Below are 26,451 nucleotides of genomic sequence, written 5' to 3' on the forward strand. Positions count from 1 at the left end.
GTCTTGGTGGCTTCCGCAGAGGATTTGGCAGCGGTTTTAGGGGCTGTGGTGTGGTTATGGTTGAAGCTGAGGGGCTTGTAGAGGTAAAGCAGAAGACAAGGAGTGGATTCCTGTCACGAAGTTGGGCTGCTTGGTTAAGGACATGAAGACAAAATCCTCAGGGGAGATCTACCTGTTCTCCCTGCCCATTAAAGAATAGGAGATTATTGACCTTTTCCAGGGCGCATCCCTAAAGGATGAGGTTCTGAAGATCATGCCAGGGCAGAAGCAGATGCGGGCTTTTGTCACTATTGGGGACTACAATGGTCATGTTGGTCTTGGAGTTAAGTGCTCCAAGGAGGTAGCCACTGCCATCCGGGGGGCCTTCATCTTGGCCAAGCTTTCCATTGTCCCCGTGCAGAGAGGCTACTGGGGGAACAAGACTGGCAAGCCACATGCTGCTCCATGCAAGGTACTGATGATGGCTGGTATTGATGACTGCTACACATTAGCCAGGGGTTGTACTGACACCCTGGGCAACTCTGCCAAGGCCACTTTTGATGCTATCTCCAAGACCTACACAACAGACCTCTGGAAAGAGACTGTTCACCAAGTCTCCTTTAACAGGAATTCACTGATCATCTTGTGAAAACCCATACTGTTTAGAGGACCCATGCTCCAGCTGTGGCTACCACATAGCGGTTTTTATACAAGAAAAAATAAACTCAATTAAATCTGTTTAAAAAAAAGATACAAAGGCATGGTGGTGCATGCCTTTAATCCCAGTATTTGGGAGGCAGATGGATCACTGTGAGTTTGAGGTCAGCCTGGTCTACAAAGCGAGTCCAGGATAGCCAAAAGCTACACAGAGAAACCCTGTCTTGAAACACACACACACACACACACACACACACACACACACACACACACACGGGCTTACTCACCTTAGAGGGAAAGAGTATTAAAAATAAACATGAAGCCGGGTGTGGTGGTGCATGCCTGTAATCCCAGCACTTGGGGAGGCAGAGGCAGATGGATCTCTGAGTTTGAGGCTTGCCTGGTCTACAGAGTGAGTTCAGTCCAGCCAAGGCTACACAGAGAAATCCTATCTCAAAAAACCAACCAACCAGCCAACCACCCACCCATGAAATTGTCCAGTTGCTAGAGGCCATCTGGCTGCCAAATGAACTAACCAGAATACAAAAAAGGACAAAAGCTCCCAAACTCCAGGTAGCAATCATGTAGATCAAGTCATCAAAGAGGCTGCCCTCAGGGAACCCAAACCCCAGAGCATCCTGGAACTATCTGGTGTTCCTGAGACCTGACTCATTGAAGATGTTCCTCGGTAAGATCCAGAGGAGATTACGTCAGTCTGACCTGAGAGCTCAGGAGAGCTGCAATGGATCTTACCTGACAGAAAAATCTGCTTGCCAAAGGTACTGGGCCAAAACTGGCTAACTGCCTTGCACTGACTGCTCCATCCACTCATCACCTAGGATCTCAGAACTCCCTTCATGTCTGACTACCTGGACACTGAGAAAAACTTTAGAGCACTTCAGATTGCTACTAGACCTGTGCCCAGGTAAATGCCAAGAACATGCTTCCCTGAGGTCATGTACCTGGTGATGTACCTGGTGAATTGGGAATTGATCTTCACTAAAGTCAAGCCAGGACTATATGGCTACAAAATATCTGCTGGCCTTTTTTGGTACCAACAAAGTAGAAATGGCCCAAGTGGTAACTAAGAAATTAATAACGGAAATTACTCCCAGACTCGGTCTCCCCATATTTCTGAGGTCTGATAGTGGTCCAGCCTTCTTGGCCAAATTCTCAATTGCTCAATAAGGCTCTTAACATAAACTGGAAACTTCATTGTATATATCATCCTCAGAGGTCAAGAAAAGTAGAGAGGATGAATAAAACTTTAAAGGAGATTTTAAACTAAACATACTATTGAGACTGGTAGTAACTGGGTTGACCTCTTGCCTTATGTCCTTCTCGGGGTCCTATGTACCCCTTGATGAAAAAAGTTCACCCAGGCAAGACCGTTAATAGGAAACCACCTCACCTCTCATGATCTCTTGGGCACAAGCTAGACTGTTATTAGATTTCTCCACTCCAATTTCTGAGTTCTTAAAAGCATTGCAATTAACCTTGGCTAAGATTTTCCCTGAGGTCCAGGCTGCTCAACCCACTGAGTATTGCTAGCCGATCACCCATTCCGGCCTGGAGACGCTGTCTGTAATAGTCCGCTGCTTCCAAAGCGATTGGCTTGAACCTGGATGGAATGGACTTCACACTCTGATTCTCCAGATGCATACTGCTGTTAAGGTTGCTGGTATTCCTGCTGGGCTCAACACTCACATCTCAAGAAGGTATCATGCTCAGCTGAATATGCTGACCAAAAAGGCATTGTGGTTTTGTCTTTTTTGGACTTTTTTTTTTTTAAAAGATCGTTTCACTATGCAGCCCTAGCCTTCCAATACAAAGAGCTCCATTTGTCTGCCTCCCAAGTGCTGGGACTAAGAGTGTTTGCCACCACATCTCATAGTGAGGTTTGTTTTTTTTTTAAGATTATATATATAATCTGCATGTATACCAGAAGAGGGCATTAGAGGGTATAGATGGTTGTGAGCCACCATGTGGTTGCTGGGAATTGAACTCAGGGCCTCTGGAAGAGCAGACAGTGCTCTTAACTGCTGAGCCATCTCTCCAGCCTCCACAGTGAGTTTAAAACAGAAAATTCAAAGAATGTTAGCAATCTTTTCTCTGAGAGTTGTCAATAGGCTTTTGAAGACATATGTGTAAAAACTAGTGTCTAGAGATAATAAAGACATTAGTTATGCCTAGTTTTAGAGTCCTTTCTTCCCCATGAAACCTGTGTAACCTTTCCTATCATAAAGAAATACCCCTCTAGGACAAGATGGCTCAGTGGATAAAGGCACTTGCCTGATGGTCTGAGTTGGATTTCCAGAACCTGTGTGGTCAAAGTAGAGAATGACTCCTAAAAGTTATCCCCTGATTGTCACATGTACACTGTGGCATGTATACACGGGAGCATGAATACACAGACATGGACACAGCACACACACACACACACACACAGTGATAAAATGAAATTATTTTTTGCACCATTTCCACATGAACTAAAATGCTGAATGTCTTGTGATCATCTTTCTTAAAGCACAGCTGACACATACCTGTCTTCTTTATTGACTTGAGAGTAGTATGATCTCTGTCTGATTGCAGAGTAGAAGGAGAAAGCTTCATTCAGATAGCTTGTCTCAGATGTGCGTAAACTATAAGAAAAAAAAATTAAATAAGACCCAAAGTGGCTGTATTTCTCATGAGAAACACTTGTTCTAGACTGCCCGACTCCACACAGGGGGTGGAAATGACTGTCTTAACTTTGAGTCAACACAGTATTAATCATATTTATCTTTTAATTGCCTCGTAATAATAGCAACAACAAAGTATTCTCTGCTGTCCCAAGCCTTTTGGAGGTCAACTAAAGCAGATGTCATTCTCATTCTACAAGGGACATTTTACTCCAGTATATCTGCTTCCTGGACTAGAGCTGTGACCTCACTGTAATCCACTGTCACTTGAACTTTGGCCCATTTCTTTGCCCCCCCCCCCCACCTTACTAACCAATACTACTCTTTGAGGAATGTTAATGAGCTATGTTGTCTGTTTAGCATATCTAGTTTAGTAGGAGACTTTAAAAAATAATTTACTTAAATTATTTAGTGCCTTGACAATTTTACACACACATACACACAAATGTATATAACGCATCCTGGTTTCTCTCTCCTCTCTCTCATCTTTCCACTCCTATCAAGTCTTGTTTCTTCCTGTCCTTTCCCAGATTCATGACATGATTTTGTTGTGAGACTCACTTAGTTTACCTACGGCCATTTCTGCAGTGATCAGATTGGGACTAGCTGCTGGAGCCTGGTGAAGTCACCAGTGGGTTCACAAGTGCAGGAAATCAGTAAGAAACAGCTCAGCAGAGAGTGTAGGCCCCGACCCCTCTTTCATCAAGGCCTAGTTATTAATGAGCCAGTTTTAGTGGAGACCCAGTGCAGACATCTTAAGTTGCTGACGGCTCATGATTACAACGCATGTCTTGCCCAGAAAACTTGCCAGCCCATCTCCCTATTTGCAGGCTGGCATTCTCTTTTTGGCCCCACTCTTTTCCCTAATTACTATTCTCTGAGTCTTGGAGGGATGGTGTATGTATCTTTGAGCACTCCAAAAGTCACTTACTCTCAACACTATAGCTAAGGAGTTTTAAGATCTTGTTCAGACAAAGAGAGGGGTTGCAGTAGTGTGCATTCTAAGTGGCATGCCCACACTGGGAAGATGAGACATTTCTTTGTTTTGTGTTTTTGAGACAGGGCTTTTCTGTGTAATCCTGGCTGTCCTGGAACTCACAGAGATCCACCTGCCTCTGCCTTCTGAGTGCTGGGATCAAAGGTGTGTGTCACTATCGATTTGTGTGTTTTTTTCCCTTATCTTTTTAAAGTATAAAAGGCTCAAGTCTTTTGTTATTGATGTTATTTTGTGCTGAGATTTACCTTTGTAATAGGAGATCTCTTCTTTCCTCACTCAAAGGTGGGACTACACAGATGTTACTATTTTAAGGATGCAAACAACCGTCAACTTACCTCACATAACCTTTCAAACACAGCCAACTAGGATGACTGTCTAAAGAGTGCTGTAAATGTCATACACGCTATATGTCTCTACACCCCATCAAGATTTAAATTCTCCTAAGAACAATAAATCTATTTAGTATTTTTCATTATTTATTTATTTATTTTGGTTTTTTGAGACAGGGTTTCTCTGTTACAAAGAGCCCTGGTTATTCTAGACTCTTTGTAGACCAAGCTAGCCTCAAATTCACAGAGATCTACGTGCCTGTGCTTCTCGAGTGCTGGGATTAAAGATGGGTGCTACCATACCTGGCTGTATTTATAGTTAAAACAACAACAACAACAACAACAACAAATCAAACCAACCCAAAATTAAACTCCTGATCAAATTGGGTCCTGCAGAGAGCTCTTGACATAAATAATACTGCTTGAATTATGCAGGGCCATTTCATGACATCATCTTGATCCATCTGGCCTCAACACAATTCCATCTATAACTTCCTTTCCTCCCTCTTACATGCTCTGTTGTAACCAAAGAAACACTTTCTTCTTACCACGTGTAAATCACTTACTAATAGTGGTAATACAGCTGCCCAATCTTGGAAGCAATTTCTCCTATTTGCCACCGCTTCAAGCCATACCGATTATCCAAGACTTGTCTGTTTACATAGGCGACAAAAGAAGAAGAAGAAGAAGAAGAAGAAGAAGAAGAAGAAGAAGAAGAAGAAGAAGAAGAAGAAGAAGAAGAAGAAGAAGAAGAAGAAGAAGAAAACCAAAATATAAATAAATTCAACGATATCATCTCATTAGCAAAGCTCGTGAATTATAACAGTTCCCCATAATCATTCAACCACATTAACAAATATTTCTCTACTGATTTATGTTACATCATTATGTGTATATGTATGTGAGTGTGCATGAGCATGTGATTATGTGAGTGCAGGTGTGTATGCCACAGCTCAAGGGTGGCACAAACAGACGATACCCCTGCTTGTCAGCCATTGCCTCTTACATTCTGGTCACTACTGGGCATGTAGGTGAGCCAGGGATTCTTCCATCTTTGCCTGCCATATCACTACATGATCAGCTGGGATTATAGTCTCACACTGTATGACAAACACTTTACCTACTGATTTCATGTAGCCAAGAGTGGCCTTGAAAAACTATGGAGCTGAGAATGAACATGAACTCTTGATTCTATTTCCACCTCCTAAGTACTACAATTATAAATGTGTACCACCACATCCAGCTAAAAAATTTAAATTAAATATCTACTGAAGCCAGGCATGAAGGCATACCTTTGATCCTAGCACTTAGGAGGAAGAGATAGGTAGATCTCTGTGAGCTCAAGGCCAGCCTGGTCTAAAGAGTGAGTTCCAGAATAGCCAGGACCACACAGAGAAACCCTATGCTGAAAAAAAAGAAAGAAAAGATGCAATATTTCCTCCCCAAATAGCATAGGCAACTAACCACACTTATTTCAGAATGAAACCACAGATCATCTTCCCATGTGAAAGTAGGAGTAGACCATCTCATACAACACATTCATTAAAAATCAGAGAAGAGCCAGGCATGGTGGTGCACACCTTTAATCCCAGCACTTGGGAGGCAGAGGCAGGCGGATCGCTGTGAGTTCGAGGCCAACCTGGTTTAGTCTACAAAGCTACTCCAGGACAGCCAAGGCTACACACAGAGAGACCCTGTCTCGGGAAAAAAAAATCAGAGAAGAATATCATGGTTCAGCTCCCGAGTCTGCTCTGTGGCCCTAGTCAGTCAGCAGCAGCTTGATTACAATACATTTTTGTCATCTGCATTGACTTAGTGTTTGAGTTGTTTTGGATCTAAGTGGACCTCACAACAACACCCCCCCACTAAAATGTAAACAAAAATAAAGAATGACAAAACATTAAATTTGTTCACAGTCAGAACTATAGCTACTATACAATTATGCAATGTGCCTTTACTGCCCTTTAGCTATGAAGCTCTTTACCGATGCTGCTGCTGGAATTTCCAGAGTTTGGTGTAAACATCAAAAGTTCTTCCGAAGTAGGACTGCCATTGCTTCTGTCCATACTGCGGCAAATCTCTGTAAAAATAAAGTGCGTGTTGACTTTAAGTTTTCAGAAATTGGGCTGGAGAGATGGTTCAGAGGTTAAAAGCACCGGCTGCTCCTCTGAAGGTCCTGAGTTCAATTCCCAGCAACCAGATGGTGGCTTGCAACCATCTATTTTTTTAAAAAATTTTTTATTAATTTATTCTTGTTACATCTCAATGGTTCTCACAACCATCTATAATGTGATAAGATGTCTTTTTCTGGTCTGCTGGCTCACAGGCTGGCAGAATACTGTATAAATACTAAAAAAATAAATCTTTAAACTTTTTCCTCAGAAATTATGCCTTGTGATGATATAAGCCATATTATTAAAGTACTTACCTTCAGGTTTTTCCTGTTAAAGGAAGTTCTAGCTTTTGAAGCAAAAATAATTCTAGGGACCAGAACACATGTTTTCCTAGTCTTACACTAAATTATAGTTCATCTTAGTGTCCGTTGCAAATGCCTCTCCCACGAGGATACAATGTCTTCACTGGCAGGTGATATACTCACTCAGGTACTGCTGATTTCCAATGTTTATCTTTAGCTAAGACTGCAGCACTTTGGAAACACTGCTTTAAGGAATGCATCCATAACTACAAGTGGGTGTGTGCTATTCTATACCTTTCTTAGAAGAGAAATAAATACTCGATGTCCTTAAGCCTGATGACCTGTGATATCTGCCTTAGATAAACAAATACTCCCTACTGTATTAACATTGAGCCTAACCATACTAGCTTGTTTGGGGCAATGAACAGAATATAAAGTTACTCCATTTTCACTTCACCATCTGATCTAAAACTGACTACTCTATAGCCTGTAACACAGAGTAGTGTAGAGCAATTTTAATTCAGCAACATGGCCCTTCTGTCATATCCAAAGATCCTCTAGATCTGTGTGATCCAGGTGGAATGCAGATACACCCTAGGTAAACTTAGTTTGTAGAAGGAAGCACCCATGTTTGAAAGTGAGGTCCAATTGAGATGCAGACAAAGTGACAAATCAGAGAAAGATTTGACAGAATAGGATATGCCCAAGTCTCATGAGAACAGAGAAGAAAGAGAGGCAACTTAAGGGAAAGCAGTGCAGAGAGAGGGAGGAGGCAGTTTTACCTGGAGGGTTTTACAAAGACAGGTGAAAGAGAGACTAAGCTAGACACAGATGAAGACAGAATGAGTCAGAGAATGAGAAGGAGCCAGAAGATGAGTACAGATTGCTAGAGTTAGTTTGAGGCCAAACAGAGTAATTCAGTCAGAAGATCAGAGAAACCAGTGTGAATCAGTCAGCTTGGAGAGGAGTTTGAGCCAGAACAGCTAAGTCGAACCAGCCAGCCAGAGTTCAGAAAAAGCTAAAGGATGGTTAGTCTCAGAAGCTGGAAAAAAGTTCTAGGCCTAAATTAGATTGTATGGAGGCTAGAAGCTTCTAGGACTAGGCCAATGTTAGCAGACAGAGGCAATAAGCCTCTTCTGAGACGATTACTTCAGGCGAATAAAAGTTACATTTACAGAGAAGATATACTTAATGGATTCAGAGGGATGTGGACAGCAAACATGTAATTTGGGAGTTAGAAATAATTCTCTAGCAGTAAGGCATAAAAATTTGGGATCATTTGTTATAGCAGCAGTATGTAAGAAAAACTAGTGTAAAAACTGGTGTTGAGAGAAGGCTGTTGTCATGAGGGACCCTGGGGGTTGGACTTTGTAGCAGGAAACTATTACCAAGGACTGGAAATGAGGCCACTGGTGGGATGGCAAAACTCTGCCTGCAGTCATCTGGAATGCAGGCACTGTGACAGATGAACCTGGGCTCTACACAAAGAGGCGAAAACAGAATGTTACTAGTTGGCCCTGGATTGTATCAGTTAGTTGTACTTTAACAGAATACTCTAAAAAAGGGTTAATCCTGCCCCTTGCAAATAAAGGAAAAAAAAAAAGGTCCATAAGCAGTTGAAATGGAGAAAATCTACAAATGCAAGGAACTTCAGGGCCTAAAGATTCGATTTCAAATGCTTGGCTATAAAAACAATGAAGCCATACATAGTGCTACACGTCTGCCATGCCAGCATGCAGAAGGCCTAAGTAGGGGAGCCCTGAGTTTGAGGCCATTCTAAGCTACCCATAGGGAGACCTTGTCTATATAAATAACAAACAAGCAACAGCCACTCCCACACAATATATACACAATGTAGAAACACATTCATAAATGTTTCTCATCCTAAGAAAAATGTGTAATATAAACAAAACAACCAAAAAGTATTCAAACAACTCCATAGTCTAACCATTTACTATTTTTTTTGGCAGACTGTTTTTTTGTAATACTTGTTTTGTTGCTTAAATGTGGGCTTGTGAGACCCCTCATGGTTAGAGTGCTAGCTGTAAGCCTGGGTTCATTTTCCCATATGAAGACGGAAGGAGAGAACTGACTCCACAGGCTGCTTTCTGACCGCCACATGCACTCCATGGCATGTGCATCCACACATGTGCATCATACAGAGTGATAATGATAATAACAGTGGCATTGCTATTTTCTTTGTTGTACAAAACACAGTTTTAAAGATGAACACTTTGTGCCCAATCTTGGGGTTATTAGAATAAGAAAACTGAAATAAAAGTGATTGATTTTCTAGTATAACTAAGAAAAATGACTAAGAATGATTTTTCAGTAAATGACAGTACACAAACATTTCTCACATTTAGAGCAATGAACAATGCTATATATATATATATATATATATATATATATATATATATATATATATATTAGTTTTTTAAAAATATATTTTATTAATTTATTCATATTACATCTCAATTGTTAGCCCATCCCTTGTATCCTCCCTCCTATTTTCCTCTTACTCCCTTCCCCTGTGACTGTGACTGAGGGGGACCTCTAGTTATATATTTTTAATATTAATTTCCTTAAAAGAATTCAGAGCATTTATCATTCCAGCCTAAATAAACAATCAGACACTGGCCAAGCATGGTGGCACACACCTGTAGCCTCAGCACTAGGGGAGGGAGAGGCAGGCGGATTTCTGTGACAGCTCAAGGTCAGCCTGGTCTACAAAGCACGTACAGGACAGCCAGGGATACACAGAGAAACCCTGTCTCAGAAAAAAAAAAAAAGTACAGCCATTGAGTGACTGGCAAGGTCTGAGCAGGTAAGGAGACTGTTGCCAAGTCTGATGACCTGAGTTTGATCTGCAAGTTCCATAGGGTAGAAAAAGAGAACAAACTCCCAAAAGTTGTCCTTTGATCATCTCATAAATGACATGGCTTGTGTGTGCTATCCCTTCTCCTATACCAAATAAATAGAAAAAAAAATTAAAAGTCAACTATCCAAGTGTTGCTTTTGCAAAATGAAGTTAACTAATTTTTTCTATGATCACCTTTTTCCTAATGACATATATCCTAGAGCTAACATACAAATCACCATAATATGCTTAGAGACTGAAATTAAATAATGTATTTGATAAAGAGTTATAGACAATTTTTTTCCTGATATTCAGAGCTTGACTCTGGCTTTTAACTCTGAATGAATCATCTGGTTATTATTGCTGTCAACAGAGATAGGAAATTAATGACTCATGGAATTAAATTAAATGAGGCTCTGTGAATTACCCTACAAGTTAAATGACCTTGCATTTCATTTTGCAAAGGCACTGATACTGTAAGCTGGCTGCTCACATTTTTTCCCCTGATGTTTTTGAGGAATGTGCTGGTGTGACATCAACATCTCTTTACATCCTCAGTGCTGTTAGCAGACATCAGCAGGAAGCTAGGAAGAAACGGCCTAACACGATCCTTGCAGGTGTAGCCAGCGTGAAGCTAAGTTGTCAAAAATCTGGAAGCGTCAAGTTTCTATAAACCTACCATCTTTACTCAGTTGAAGAAGCTAGGATCACTAATACTTATTCAAAGATTATCTTCAGCCCTCTGCACACCAGTCTTCTGTGGTACAATCACTTACAACTCTTCTGTTTTCAGTGTCTTTCACTGCTTTTTCTTTCCTTAGTGTAGTTCTCAAATTGTCTCTTTTCTAATGTGCTCATACACATAAGTTTATAGATGTGGGTGGTGGTGGTGGTGGTGGTGGTGGTGGTGGTGGCGGCGGTGGCGGCGGCGGCGGCGGCGGCGGCGGCGGCGGCGGTGGTGTGTGTGTGTGTGTGTGTGTGTGTGTGTGTGTGTGTGTGTGTGTGTGTAGTTGCTTGGGAAGTATGGTCAGTATGTTAGGACTCAAATTCAAACTCCTTCTAACTCTAATCCTATAGTCTCTTTTTCCTACTGTTTAGAGTAACACTCTAGATTTCTTTTATTCCCTTAGTACTACTGAGACTGAATGCAGGCATCACATATACTAGGCAAATAGTCTACTACTGAGCTATATCCATAAAACTAGATTTTCTTACATTAGCAAGAACCATAGTGTTTTGTTCTTGAAGCAGAGGGAGCTTTAAGAAGGTATTTTAAGCCATGCCTTTAATTCCAGTACTTGGGAGGCAGAGGCAGGTGGGTCTCTGAGTTCAAGGCCAGCCTGGTCTACAGATAGGGTTCTAGGACAGCCAAGACTAAACAGAGAAACCCTGTCTCAAAAACCAAACCAACCAAACAAAAAGAGCCCTGGCTCTGGGACCCAGTCAGACATGTTAAGATCTAAGAAGAGCCATCTTACCAGACTTTGAGAGTTAAAAATAACTGTTGAGAACATACCAATCTGCTCTCCTATTTAATATGTTAGTATGACATTTAAACTGCTAGATTTTTGCAGAAGGTTTGAATCTACTGAGAACCTTCTCAAAACTGACTGAACAATGAGACAACAAATCTAAAACCCACAGAAAACAGTTTTCATTGATACTAACTCTGGGGCTCTAAAACAGTATAATTTGTGTCCTGAGACGTGGACACAGGAAAGCCAGGGCCTTACATAACAGGGCTTTATGAGGACACAGGAGACAGACAGAGCACAGGCTTCAGAGGAAGTCAAACCTGCCAACACCCTAAGCTTGGACTTGCAGCCTCGAGAATTGGGAGAAAATCGCTGCTTAAGCATCCAGTCTATGGTACTTTGTTCTGGCAGCCCTTAAAAGGCCACAACAAGTGATAAAGCACCCAACAATTTCTTAAATGCAGGTGGTTGGTGATGAACTGTCAATACCAAAAGCCCTGCATGCTGTCAGTATCTACAGAGAGGTAATGAGACAGTAAAAGGAGACACACGATGGACTATCAAAGAAGACTCAGAAGAGCCAACATTGACTAACCAGGGAGTTGTGTGGGCCACTGTGAGGACAGAAGCCAAAACTGGGTAATTTGGCCTGAGCTATAAGCCACAAAGCCACACAGAGCAACTGAGTACTAGAAATGAGAATTTCTAGTTTAATCTGAATTGAGATGGAAGCCAGTGTAAAACAGTCACTGCATCCAAGGACTTCATATGAAAAGGGATATAAATATCTTGGTAAGTTCTACACAGATCACAAGTTAAAATAGAACTATTGACACACTGAATCAAGTAACACATTTATTAATGTTTCTTTTTACTTAAAAAAAGGTAGTTATGGCCAGGAATGGTGGTGCATACCTTTAATCTCAGCACTCGGGGGGCAGAGGCAGGCAGACCTCTTGAGTTCGAGGCCAGCCTGGTCTACAAAGCGAGTTCAGAACAGCCAGGACTACAAGAGAAACCCTGCCTCAAAAACAAACAAAACCAGTTGGGCGGTGGTGACGCATGCCTTTAAACCCAGCACTTGGGAGGCAGAGGCAGGTGGATCGCTGTGAGTTTGAGGCCAACTTGATCTACAAAGCGAGTCCAGACAGCCAAGGCTACTCAGAGAAACCCTGTCTTGAAAAACCAACCAACCTCGTAAGTTAAGACTTTCATGGGACATGCCCCTTGGGCTAGTGTCCAGTTATAAGTGAGTGTATACCATTTGAATCTCCCTGCTTCTGGGTTAGCTCACTCATTATGATCATTTCTAGTTCAATCCATTTATCCATAAATTTTGGAAATTCCTTGTTTTTAATAGCTGAGTAGTACTCCATAGTGTAAATGTACCGCAGTTTCTTTAACCATTCTTCTACTGAGGGACACTTAGGTTGTTTCCATGTTCTGGCTATTATGAATAAGGCCACTATGAACATGGTTGAACATATGTCCTTGTTGTGTGCTGGAGCATCTTCTGGGTATATTCCAAGGAGTGGAATAGCTGGGTCTTGAGGAAGCCCTATTCCCATTTTTCTGAGATAGTGCCAGTCAGATTTCCAAAGTGGCTGCACTAGTCTGCATTCCCACCAGCAATGAAGGAGTGTTCCTCTTTCTCCACATCCTCTCCAGGAAAGTGAGATAGAGGTGAGGACATCCTATTGGGACTCTAGATGAGAGAAATATAGGAGATGGGGAACTAGAAGGATCCAGAGGGTCCTAGAAACCTACAAGAAGAACACTATGATGGGCGGATCTGGGCCCAGGGGTTCTGCTCGAACTATGGCACCAACCAAGGATAATACGTGCAGCGAGCATCAAATCCCTACCCAGATCTAGCCAAGGGACAGGACATTCTCCATAGTTAAGTGGAGAGTGGGGACTGACTTTCACAGGAACTCTGGTGCCCCATATTTGGCCATGTCCCCTTGATGGGGAGGCCTGATGGCACTCAGAGGAAGGATAGCAGAAGACTACTAAGAAGAGACTTGATACCCTAGGGTATCAAGGGGAGGAGGTCCCCCTCAGTCACAGTCATAGGGAATGGGAATGGGGTGAAAGCGGGAGGGAGGGAGGAATGGGAGGATGCATGGGATGGGACAGCAATTGAGATATAATATGAATGATTTTATTTTTCAATAAAAAAAAAAAAAAGAAAAACCAACCAACCAACCAAAAACCCAAAACAACAACAACAAAGCCCCCAAAACAAAACCAATCCCCCCACCCCAAAATGTAGTTAGAATATACAATTACACTTGTATTTCACATTAAATCTCTTTTCTTTATTATTTTATTATTACTTTTCATTTGATCTTATTGTGTGGCCCTGGAACTTGTGGTGCTCCTCCTAACCTCTGCCTTCCAGGACTGAGATTACAACTGTGCCATGCCCAGCTCACATTAAATTTTTGTGTCAATGCTTTTGTAGACCACGAACTCAAGACACCCAATGTATTTGTGCCAAATGCACACTTGACTCTTTTGTGTGGTAAGCCAAGTGAAATTAAAAGCATGAGCACAAGCCTGCACAGATGGTGTCATTTCTGTAACAACACTATTAGGTTGCCTCTGGGAGAATATTAAGAAAGAGGAGATGGGTGAGGAAAGCACATGTTTTTAACACTAGCACTCGGGAGGTAGAGGCAGGTGACTGAGTTCGAGGCCAGTCTGGTCTATAGAGTGAGTTCCAGGACAGCCAGACTGCACAGAGAAACCCTGTCTTAAAAAGAGAAAAGAAAAGAAAGGAAGAGAAAAGAAAAGAAATAAAGAAAGAGAAAGAGGAGGGAGGAAGAAGATGGAGAAAAGGAAGAGAGAGGGCCCAATGGAATAAACTTCGTTTCTCAGTTTGCCTATTTTTTTTTTTAAGGAACAAGTTCACCACGACAAAGACAAGCCTCTAGTGAAAGTTACAGATAATTCCTTCCTTTGTGAGCCTTAGGAGTACATTTAATTTCTTTAATTATGTTCACCCAAGACCGTCAGGTTTCACTTTGGTATATAGCCACATCCCACCCTACTCCTCCAAGGCTTGTTTTGGCTTTATGTACTTACTCCTCTAGAGCAAAATAATTAGGAACTTAGGGGCCTCTGCTTTTGCAAGATACTGCTATCAGAGGGAGACACAGCTGTGTTTCTCAAGCCTAGGTCTGATATTGCTGCCTGGAATAATCTCACCAAGTATTCATTCTGCTTTCACAGTTTTAGTTACCATGGCAACAAGAATCCGGTAAGCACTCAGCTTTTGATCATTTTCTGAAAGTATTCAAAGCTTTTAAAAACATTATTCTCACTTCATGACTACTGTAACCACATGCATGCACCATCATAAGCAAATCACCATTCACGTTACCAATTTCTTATTCTCTGGACTGTTTTCTTACACGGTGAATGGAAAGAAAAGCTAATTACTATGCATATATTCCAAACAGGAAAATTCTATCAAGAAAAACATTCTGTTAAGATAATTACAGCTGGAGAAACAAAAGGCTCTGATAACTCAAATGAACATCTCAATATAAGATGGAAAGATACAAATCCTTGGTTTAAAAGACTTACCATACATGCCCCAAATGAAATGCTATACAGAAAACCTTGAAGCTTTTCACACACTGACAGGTACTTTTAGACTGCTTCTAAAGGGTCGAAAACCCCATTAACAGCACCAGGGAGTTTCTGAGACTCTACATTCTGTATCTTTATTTTGAGTTCACATCACATGTTTGTTTTGTTTTTAAAGAAACAACATACTTGGGCTGGAAAGATGGCTCAACATTCAAGAACATGAAGTGCTCTAGTAGAGGACCTGAGCTCAATTCCCAGCACCCACACTGGGTGGCTCTCACCTGCCTCTAACTCCAGCTCCAGGGTAATACAGTACCCCAGGCCTCCTTGGACATCTGCACTTTCATGCACAAACCCACACATATATACAGAATTAAAAAAAGATATCAAAAATAAAAAAATTGAATCTAAAAACACACTGCAGCTGGGGTTATGTTCAGTGGTACAGCAAAGAACTAGCATGCATGGAGGCCTGGGTAGCATTTCCAGCACTGTGCCATCCTCAATCCCACCCCAGGGCCACCAAAGAGACACAAAAAGCTCTTTTCACCAAAGGAAGAATGAGAAAACACAAAGGAAACCTAGCAAAAAGGGTGAGTAGTGAGAGTGGAAGGAATGTCTGGGGAAGGCCGGTGTTAGAGTTGACACCAATGCACCTGGGTGGCTCTTGCCTCTTCCCCTAGCTGAGTCCCGGGTCAAACTGTCACTGTATTTCATGTGCTCTGTATGCAGTGTGATTTTATTTCCCACTTAAACCAACACAAATATAGAAGGAAAGAGACAATCAAAAAACTTCCTCAAGACAACAAGATGCCTCAGGGGATAAAACTGCTTGCTACACAAACCTGGCAATCTGAGTTTGCTCCCCAGAACCCACATAAAAGTGGTAGGAGAGAATAATGAAAAATAAGCCAGGAGTGGTGGCGCACACCTTTAATCTCAGCACTTGGGAGGCAGAGGCAGGCGGATCTTTATGAGTTTGAGGCCAGCCTGGACTGCAAGGGGAGTCCAGGACAGCCAAGGCTACACACAGAGAAACCCTGTCTCAAACAAAAACAAACAAACAAAAAGAATAATGAAAAATAACTTTCTTTTGGTTATCCCACAAGAAATCTTATATATTGCAAAAGAATGATCAAAACCAAACACCAAGCCAAAACAAACACATCAACACGTGAAAGTTTTTAGTTTAGAAATTCAAAGACGACAAAGTGAATAGTGCAGGGAAGGTGACATGCCTCCCCTCTGCCACTCTGTGAACCCCAAGGAAGACACTGCATGTACACAGAGAGCCCTTTCTAAGAATTTTCCAACCAAGGTCCTAAAGTGAACAATGAACAGTTACACTTTAAAAACTACGCAGACATAGGATTTTAGGTATTACAAAAATTATTTTTTTTTGTAATGAAGTCTTAATTGTTATTCAAACTAGTCTAGACATTTGGGCTCAGGAGATTATCCTGCCTCTGTCTTCTGTCCCAGTTCGAGTGCTATTGCTGTGAGGAAACATCATGACCTACAGCAACCTGAGGAAGATGGCGTTTGTTTGGCTTACACTTCCCAACCAAGTTCATTATAACGGGAAGCAGAAACTCAACTCTGAAATCTGGAAGCAGGGCCTGAAGCAAAGGCCACGGAGGAGTGCAGCTTACTGGCTTGTTCCCCATTGTTTACATAGCTACTTTATTATTATTTTTTTTGTTGTTTTGTTTTTTTGAGATAGGGTTTCTCTGAGTAGCCTTGGCTGCGCTGGACTTGCTTTGTAGATCAGGCTGGCCTTGAACTTACAAAGATCCGCTTGCTTCTGCCTTCCCCTAATGTTAGGATTACAGGTTTGTGTCACTGCCCTGCACTACTTTCTTATATAGATCTGGCCCACCTGCCCAGGGTGGCATAGTACTTGGGCTGGGCTCTCCTAGATAATTTATTAACAAATAAAATGCTGAACAGATTGGCCTACAGGCAATCTGATGGAGGCATTTTATTTTTATAAATTTGAAATTCCCTCTTTCTAGATGACCCCACTGTGTATCAAGTTTCTAAAAACTAACTAGCACAGGTATGTATCTCCATGCCTGTCTCAGAAAATTCATTTAGCACATTTTTTTCTATTAAAAAAAATCTTGTGGGGACTGAGGACAAGGCTCAGTTTAGAGAGCATTAGCTGATCTTGCCGAGAATTCAGGTTCAGTTCCTAGCACCTACATGCTGGTGCACAACCTCCTGTAACTCTCAGTTTCAAAGGATCTGACATCCTTTCTGATGACACTGTATTCCATAGTGTACTACCAAACATATAAAGAAAACATTCCTAGATTAAAAAAATAAAATATTTTTAAAAAGTCATGTGGGGCTAATGAGATGGCACAGCAGTTAAGAAAAGGGACTGCTCTCAAAGAAGACCTGGGTTCCATCTGCAGCAGTCACTCCAGGTGGCTCACAACTCCATCTCCCAGGGAGCCATCCAACTGTCTGTAACTCGAGCTCCTGAGGACCCAGATTCTTCTAGATGCTGAGAACAGCTAGACTCAGAGAATTTAAAATATTTTGCATTACTTCATGAAGAGACTACCCTGCATTCAGGAAGACTGTGCCTCAAAAACCAGAGTTGGGCTGGAGAGATTCCAATTGCTAAATGTACTGGCTGCTCTTCCAGAGGAACTGGGTTCAATTCCTAGGATCTGCATCAGGGCTCACAACTGTCTGTCAAGTCCAGCTGCAGAAGATCTAGCACCTTTTCATGATCTCCACAAGCACCAGGCATGCATGAAGTATATTTACATACAAGCAGGCAAAACATTCATATACATAAAAGAAAAAACAGGGTGCTTAAACCTCAATGCCTCATGCATAAAATCAGATGGCAATCAAGCATGGTATGGAAAATGAACATGAAGCCATCTGATAAAATAACAGAAAACAATAAAATACTCTCTAACAAAAGAGCTCTCTTCTCAACTTAAGTAAAACAAATACTTCTTGCTCTTCCTACTCAAACAGATTAGATGGCCTCACCGCCCCTCGGAGTAGAGGCTAAAGCATTATTAAATACTTGTTAGGGCTTGGAGAGATGGCTCAGCATCAGTACTTAGTGATTTGTTTTCAGATATATTTATTTATTAAATATACAGTGTTTTGCTTGCATTACAAGCATGCACGCTAGAAGAGGGCACCAGATCTCATTATAGATGGTTGTGAGCCACCATGTGGTTGCTAGGAATTGATCTCAGCATCTTTAGGAAGAGCAGACAGTGCTCCTGACCTCTGAGCCATCTCCCCAGCCCCACTACTTACTGACTTTACAGAGGACCTGGGTTTGGGTCTCCGCATGCACATTCTGGCTCACAACTGTCTGCAACTCCAGTTTTGGTGTCTTCTTTTCACCTCCATGGGCACCAGGCTCATACATGGTGCACACACTTATATTCAGGCAAAACGCTCATTCACAGAAATAAATCTAAAATTTTTTAAAATAAAAAATGTACCTATAAGTCACTTAATTTTACTAAGGCTTTATTCCAGTCACCCATTTTAGTTTTCTCCTTTAAGTAAGCTAAGATATTAAGTAATGGGGCAATTTGACTCCTAACTGAACGATGGTGGACTGCTCCCTGGACTCCCAGCTTACACAAGGAAAGGATCACCAACAAAGCTATCTGGTGGACTCCCAGCTTACACAAGGGAAGGGTCACCAACAAAGCTATCTGGTGGACTCCCAGCTTACACAAGGGAAGGGTCACCAACAAAGCTATCTGTTGGACTCCCAGCTTACACAAGGGAAGGGTCACCAACAAAGCTATCTGGTGGACTGGCTTCATGCCAGCATTCTACAGACATTTTAAGGACACTACATGGCAATCTCAGGGGCTTGCTAACTCTGTCCCTGGAAGGTGCTATCCTAGTTACAAGTATTTCAGATGAGTTTGTGCCAGACTTTGCCCACCACAAACCTCAGTGAAATCTAGATGACCCTGTAGCCACTTTTACCCAGTCCAGAAGCGAAGCATTTGCACTGATGGTCCAGCAGATTGCTACACACACAGTCCTTCCCACGCCTCTTTCTGGATACAAAAGCAGGCTGCTTGGCTCACTTTCTAAGGTAGCTGAGACATTCACCTGTGCTGCCCTTTGTGTTACAATAAGAGAGCCAACAACGAAAGGCTTCTAATGGTCTTTTGCTGTCCTACTTTTGAGTTTGTCTGTTTTAATCATTGGTGAAGAAGACTGAGCTGGTAGCACAAATGATGGTTGACATCATGAGTGGCACTACCAGGAAGTGATAGAGGGGGCAAAGGCAGTGTCGACTGCACTGCAATGAAGGTAACAGTGGCAAGAGAGCTAGTGAAGAAACGATGAAGATCAGAGCCAAGTGACACAAGGATTACCAAGAGCTGAAAATAAGAAGCTACAAGAGCTTCAGGGAACTGCCACGCATTAAGAACAAAGGGTCACAGAAACCACAGGCTCAAGAGATCCGACATTAACCAGTGTAGAGGCCTGAGAATCCCAACACCCTTCTTACTAAGGGTAACTGTAACATCAGGAAGAACTGCTTGTTGCCGTTTGAACCCTCATTACTGACGCTAGAAGAGCTTTATACCAGTTTCTAAATACTGGCGTTGCCAGTGGATAAAACATAGAGCGACAGTCCTATAACTGGACTGCTTGATGCTCTAAGTCCTTACCTTTTAAAGCCTGGAACAATCATCCTGCCTTAGGACTACAAGAAGAGCCCCCAGCCAAGGGTCAAGGACTGTCAACACTGGAAGAGTCTCCTGTCTGCTCACAATTATTATCAAACAACTTTACCTAGCTGACTGGTAACATTTTTTAGATTTATTTTTATTTGTGTGTAACTGGCAGAGAGGATACTGGATGCTCTGGAGTTGGAGTTAAGGTAGTTGTAAGCTGCCCAACATGGGTACTGGGACCTGAACTTAGGTCCTCTGGGAAAGTAGTGAGTGTCCTTAGCTACGGAGACATCTCTTCAATCTAACACACTGTTTTTTCATCTAAGAATAAACACTGTCAAAGGAAAAGACTATGATCACGTCTTTGTTTATTCTTTGTCTAGTTTTTGAGGTAGAGACTTAGTTTAGCCCAGGCTGACCTGGTCATTCTGTAGCTTAGACTTCCTGTGATTCTCCTACTTCAGCCTCCCTAGAACTGAGATTACAGGCATGAGCTCATCCACCTGAAATTACTTCTAATACAGACATATACATACCTATATATGTATATACATGTACGAGTGTATATAAAATTTATTATATATTAGTCTATGCATAACTTTCAGAAACCTGCCTTAAACCAGCCAGGGGGAACGCATAGCTAGAGTAAAGCTTAACACACCTAGAGTCTACTAACCTTAATCCATTGAACAGCTGCTTGGATTTATCCAAAAGATAACAGAAATCTGTAACTGTCTTCCTCTCTCCCTGTGGGATGTCATCTTCAGCACCTCCAGAGGACATGGTTTCTTTAAGAGTAAATTCAGTCCTATAAGAAAACACACGCTCATTTACACAGGTGATATACAGTAAGTAGGAGCATATATTAGTTACAGTATCTGATGGTATTTTTTCCCAAGGCAGATAAGGAATTATTGCTCAAAGAATCAAAATTCGTAAGATGGTGTTGGAAAGTAAATGTTCTCATATTGGTAGTGGCTAAGATGGAAATATATACAAAGCCATTTTTAAAGTTCTTCCGTCTAATAGCTATAATTAGAATTCATACTCTATTGCAGGCATTTGGTCTGTTCAGTAATCCGAAATATTGACCCTTTTACCTATTTGCTCATTTTACTTCTGTACATTTATCACAGAAAATAATCCTTTACATCTTTTCCATATTTTATTATAACAATTAAGATCTAAAAACAATCCAATGAATCCAAAGAGTGAACCAGGAAAGTAACCCATAGAATAAGAATCTCTGCATTTATCCTATGGTTGACTTGCACTTCCACTTAAGGTGAAGGTAGGGACCAAGGTGATATCCCACCAGGTAAAGTGCTTGCCACAAAAGCACAAGTACCCGAGCGCGATCCCAGCACCCACACAAAAGCTGGGCATGGGAGTACACACTTATAATCCCAGAGATAAAGAGTAAGGGATAGGCAGACCCCTAGAGGTGGCTAGCCAGCTCTAAGTTCCAGTGAGGGACCCTATTTCAAAAATCAAGGTGAATAGCACCTAACAAATGGTACCCATTACACAACAGACACCCACACACCCACACCCACACAGCCACACACACCATGTGTACGCACAATACCCTAAAAAGGTGAGGCAACTGAGTATAAAAAGACAAAAAAATGTCTCACACATAGAGGCATATACTAACACTGTACCTTGATATGTCCAGCAAGGTACATGGTACTTTTACATGGGTAAAAGAGCTTGCTGTCAAGCCTGATGACCAGAGTAGACCCCTGAAGCCCTTATAGTGTGGAAGGAAAGAACCTAGTCCCACTATTCTCCAGTACCCCCAAATGTAAAATGTTTTAATCTATATTTTATTGAATATAAGCTATCTCCATATGTCATCAATTATATTAACCAACCATTTAAAAAATGTAATCTATACTAAATTAAAATATACAACAATAACTAATTTTGTTTATTAAAAATAGAAATTCCTAGGACAACCCAGTAAAATTTGATTCCAGTGTAGGGAGAAAAAAAGACAAGAGTAGACAGAGGCCAGAAATCAGAGCAAGAACTTAGGGTGTAGTATTATTACTTTTTAAATAAATTTTGAAAAAGATTTTACATATATATCTTTTTCGACTTGCATGTGTAAGTATACATGAGTGCAGGCACCCAAGACCAGAGGTGTTGGATCCACTGGAACTTAGTTACAGGTGGTTGTGAGCCAGCTGACGTGGGTTCTTGGAAACAAACTGGTATCCTCTGGAATAGTAGGAAGTGCTCTTAAGTGCTGAGCCATTTCTCTAGCCTCTGCTAGAGATATTCTAATGAATTTGTTTCTCTCCAACAGGCAACTGTGGATGCAAGGCAGGAAAACTATCAGCAGTCCTAGAGTAGCCAAAAGCCTGTTGGGTAACTCAAAGGTATCACTGGAGACAGATGTTGGCAAAGTCATGTCTGTCTGTCTGTCTGTCTGTCTGTCTGTCTATCTATCATCATGTGTACATGTGTGAGTGTGTGCCATGTGTGTGGATGCTAATGGAGCTCAGAGACGTTAGATCACCTGGAGCTGTCCAATGTGGGTATGGGGAACTGAACTTGGTCCTCTGGAAGAGGAAGACATACTCTTAACTGCTGTGCCATCTCTCTCGCTGTGAAGTGATTTTTATCATTCGTGGGTGGTTCTTGCATGCTCCCATGTTATCCTACCCTTCCACTCTCCTCACTTCACAGACTAGAGGAAAGAGATCAGGAGAAGTTTGGTTTCTAAGAAGCAGTTCAAATCATGATACAAAAGACCTTGACCCTGGTAAATCTCCCAACACAGGCCTTCACCTCCTAAGCAGAGTAGGGGAGGCATAAAGCAAGCTGTAGCTTTCCTGACTCCATTTCATATTCTCTCACCAAGGGCTGCCTCTGTCTGAGGACAGACCTCACAGGAGGGGAAAAAAGTAAATAGACTAAAGCTCAGTAAGGGAAAATATTAGAAACAAATCAGGTAGAAACTGTTGTTATGAAACAAATATCATCACTGAATTAATAAACTTTACAGAAGAGTTGAAGACCAAGATTGAGATTTTCAAAACAATTCATAATTTGGAAATGTCAGCTTTAAGGTAGTCTGCCAAAAGTTATCAGGAAGAGATAAAAAATAAGTCAAGGGATATAAAGACTACAGCAGTAAGAGAAATCCATGTCCATGTAATAGTGTATACGGACAGAAAAGACAAACGAGGGAGAAGAAACAGTTGCAGAAATAATGAATACATGTCTTAGAATGAGAAAAAGATAAGATCTCAGACTGAAAGCACTTGGCGGGGGAGGCCGGGAGAGAGGGAGAGAGGCCACAGCTAAAAACATTTAAGCACAACTTAAGAAATAGGGAAATAGCTTCTCTTTCCTGGACACTTCAGTCTACAGCCATTAGGTGCACATCCAGACCTGCGTGTGTGTGCAATGTAAAAGGGGGCAGCTTGCAGGGGAGAGAGGGAGCATGAGGGAGAACTCCGGAGAGGGAGGTGGGAAAGCCTGAGCTCCCTGGAGGACTTCAACTGGCTAGTTAAGGCAATGAGGCCTAGAAAGTACACAAACGATCCGGAAAATCTTACGCAGAAGTGCTTAAAGCAGAGTGGCAACACAGCAAGAGGACAGCTACCCAGCCTGAAGGGAAGACTCTATTGGCAAAGTGGGATAATTTCAGCATCAGAAGCAGGACAGCAACAGAGTCTCACGCAGCAAATGAAGTAGGAAGCTGTTGCTGGGCTGGTGGCGCACCCCTTCGATCCCAGCACTCGGGGAGGTAGAGGCTGGCAGAGCTCTTGAGTTTAGGCCAGCCAGGTCTACAGAGGCAGTACCAGGACAGCCAAGACTACACAGAGAAACCCTGTCTTGAAAAACTTTGAAAGAGAAAGAAAGAAATTCGAAGCTGTGAAGCAACACTTAAAGATTATATGAACGATTCAGTGAGTTGCCTTGAAAGTGCTTCGCCATAAAAGACATTAATTTCGAAGGGGAAAGTAACCCACAGGAGTGAAAACTGGAAAGGAACTTAATGACAAAAATCTATGAAACTGGACATAATAATAAAAACTGCTATATGACAAAGGAGAATGGTTCTCTATGAGCTTGAAACCAGCTTAGTCTACACAGTGAGTTCCAGACCAGTCAGGGCTGCACAGGTAAGAACCTGTCTTCAAAAACAAAACAAAACAAAACAAAACAACTAAAAAAAACCCAAAAACCAAAAATAAACAATCTAAATAATTCATAAAAAAAGAAAGAATAAGCATACAATTTATAATAATCTGAGCTGACTGCTTGCGTGGCTAGTTGATTTCTGGATCAGGCTCTTACTTCAAAGCCCAGGCAGGCCTCAAACTCATTATCTTCCTGTCTCTGAGGCCCAGAAGGACTGGGATGGCAGGCATGGGCATGCGGCATAATACCCATCCTGGCTGATCAATAATGAAAAGTACAGTTTTTGGATGGAGACTAATCAATACTTAGGGAGAGATGTTCCACCTTGAAACCTTACAAAACACTGGAGAAGAATAGTGAAGAGCAACCAAAGAAAGGGCAGGCAAAGAGAGCGAGAGAACAAGCCAAACACACGCATTTGTACTGCCTGTGAGGCGCCAGGCCCCCTGAAGCTGGAGGGACAGAGGTTGTGAGCGCTCAGGCGTGGGGGCTAGGAACTAAATGGGCACTCTGGAAGAGCTTAATTATCTTCACAGCCCCAACAGCGTGTATCATGAGCTGACACTGGTACTGTCAAACTTTGTTAAGTTATGGAGTTATTATTTGTCTACTTTTTTAACCAGTGTTTTCTCTTTGGTCTTTCTTTCTTCTTTTTGGTTTGTTTTGAGACACTGGTTCACTATGTAGCCCTGGCTGCCCTGGAACTTGCTCTGTAGACAGGCTGGACTTGACCTTAGAGATGTGCCTGCCTCTGCCTTCTCAGGGCTGAGATTAAAGGTGTGTGCCACCACCACCAGGCTGGCTTTCAATCTTTTATTTAGTTAAATTATATTGAAAAAGGTAGGCAGTGGTGGCACATGCCTTTGATCCTAGCACTTGGGAGGCAGAGGAAGGTGGATCTCTGAGTTTGAGAAAGCCTGGTCTACAGATAGTTGCAGGACAGGCAAGGCTACACAGAGAAACACTGTCTCAAAAAACAGAAAATAAAATAAAATAATGTTGAAAAAAATGCCTATGAGAATGGATAAAGTAGTTCATTACTTTGTATGGGAAGTACGTGGGTACCCATACGACATGGGTAGAAAGGAAAGGAGAGAGCTCAAAAAACATGTACTGTTATGGGCTGAATTTTATCTCCCCAAAACATGTTTAAATCCTAATCTCTGTTACCTATGAATGTTTATAAATAAGACATTTAGGTACAAAGATGTAAATAAAAGGAAGAAATACTGGAGTACAGTGGGCTCCTCATCCAACGTGACTGCTGTCCTCACAAGAGACAGTCATAGCTCGATGAGACAGCCAATGTGACTGCTGTCCTCACAAGAGACAGTCATACCTCGATGAAGACAACCATGTGAAGAAGTGGGGAAGACAGTCACGTGAACAGAGGCACAAACTGGATTATGCAATTGCTCATCAAGGAATGCCAAGGACACTCACAACTGCCAGAGTTTAGGGAAAGTCACGAACAGATTCTCCCTCTAAGGCCTTTGGAGGACCCAATTCTGTAACACTTTCATTTTGGAATCTAGTTTAACTCTGAAAGCATAAATTTCTCTGGTTTTAACCTGCTCAGCCTGCCATTTCTCATCTTAGCTCTAATTTGCATTCCTCTGACAACTAATAATGCTCACTGATCTCTTTTTTGTTAGAGCGATCCTAACAGATACAGTTACAAGGCAGAGTCCTACCATGAGTTGCCAAAAGGGAAAACAAGCAGGACAACCGTTCCAAGCCTCACCCCACTAAATACAGAAAAAGTGACCCATTACTGACCTACATTCTTTATACTTTCTTTTTAAGAAGTCTTTCAATAAAGCAACAAGAAAAATTGCTGCTCTTGGGACTGGAGAGCTAGCTCAGTAGTCAATAATGCATATTATTCTTCCAGAAGATCTGAATTTGAGTTCTAGCACCTATGCTAGTGGCTTACAATCATATGTAACTCCAGCTCCAAGGAGATCCAATTGCTTGGCAGGCATCTGCACTCGTGCCCATACCCACACAGAGACACGTATACACATATAAAGTAAAATAAATATTTTAAAACAGGAAAGAAAAATGCTACTCTGAGTAAAGGGTTGGTAACATGGAAGTCTGACAGAATCTAGAGACAGAGTGATGTGCCTGTTGGATGATGCCCAGGACACAGCAGGGTGGAGCAGCAGTGGGTAGCCTGGACTGGACAGGGAAGACTGAGCACTCTTGCTGACGAACACTTAACAGTGAGGTGATGAAGCAAAAAGAATCAGCTGCCACTTTCAGTCAATCCACTAACAAGCAAGTTTTTTTCCTGTCCTGCAACCTCAGATGACTGTGGTAGAGACAGGCAGGGAAGGAGGCTTGAAAGAACAAGTGTCACCATCATTGCTAAGCTGCAGTTAGTGACACTTCGAAACAAGGCTGTTCCTCTGATTAGACTCAAAAGGAAACAGACCCACAAAATATGTAAATGTATACCCAATAAAATATAAATACATCAAAAGTTTCATTTTGACAAAAAGGTTAACACTTACATAAATCACATGTTTAAAAAAATTTAAAAATAGGATTGTAATCATGTGTTTTATTAACTTAAAATGTGACAGGCAATTCCCCTTGG

At 41.7% G+C, this 26,451-nt stretch overlaps 1 protein-coding gene across 5 annotated transcripts in view; it reads right to left on the reverse strand.

Moving 5' to 3' along the window:
- Positions 1 to 26,451, reverse strand: part of SCAI (suppressor of cancer cell invasion) — a 108,550-nt gene that overhangs the window by 43,889 nt on the left and 38,210 nt on the right. For 4 of the 5 annotated variants that reach the window (XR_014782427.1, XM_084798159.1, XM_084798161.1 and 1 more), the window contains 4 exons: positions 20,362 to 20,493; positions 6,628 to 6,723; positions 5,210 to 5,296; positions 3,180 to 3,278 (listed from right to left, as the gene is read on the reverse strand). Coding sequence is in view for 4 of the 5 variants with exons in the window: in XM_084798159.1 (XP_084654285.1) it covers positions 3,180 to 3,278; positions 5,210 to 5,296; positions 6,628 to 6,723; positions 20,362 to 20,493 (414 nt within the window). In the remaining variant the exon portion in view is untranslated. The remainder of the gene's footprint in view (positions 1 to 3,179; positions 3,279 to 5,209; positions 5,297 to 6,627; positions 6,724 to 20,361; positions 20,494 to 26,451) is intronic. The other variant, XM_084798160.1, reaches the window with a different exon arrangement.

This window comes from Acomys minous, assembly GCF_964271855.1.
Source record: "Acomys minous genome assembly, chromosome: 10".
In the NCBI taxonomy this organism is placed as follows: domain Eukaryota; kingdom Metazoa; phylum Chordata; class Mammalia; order Rodentia; family Muridae; genus Acomys; species Acomys minous.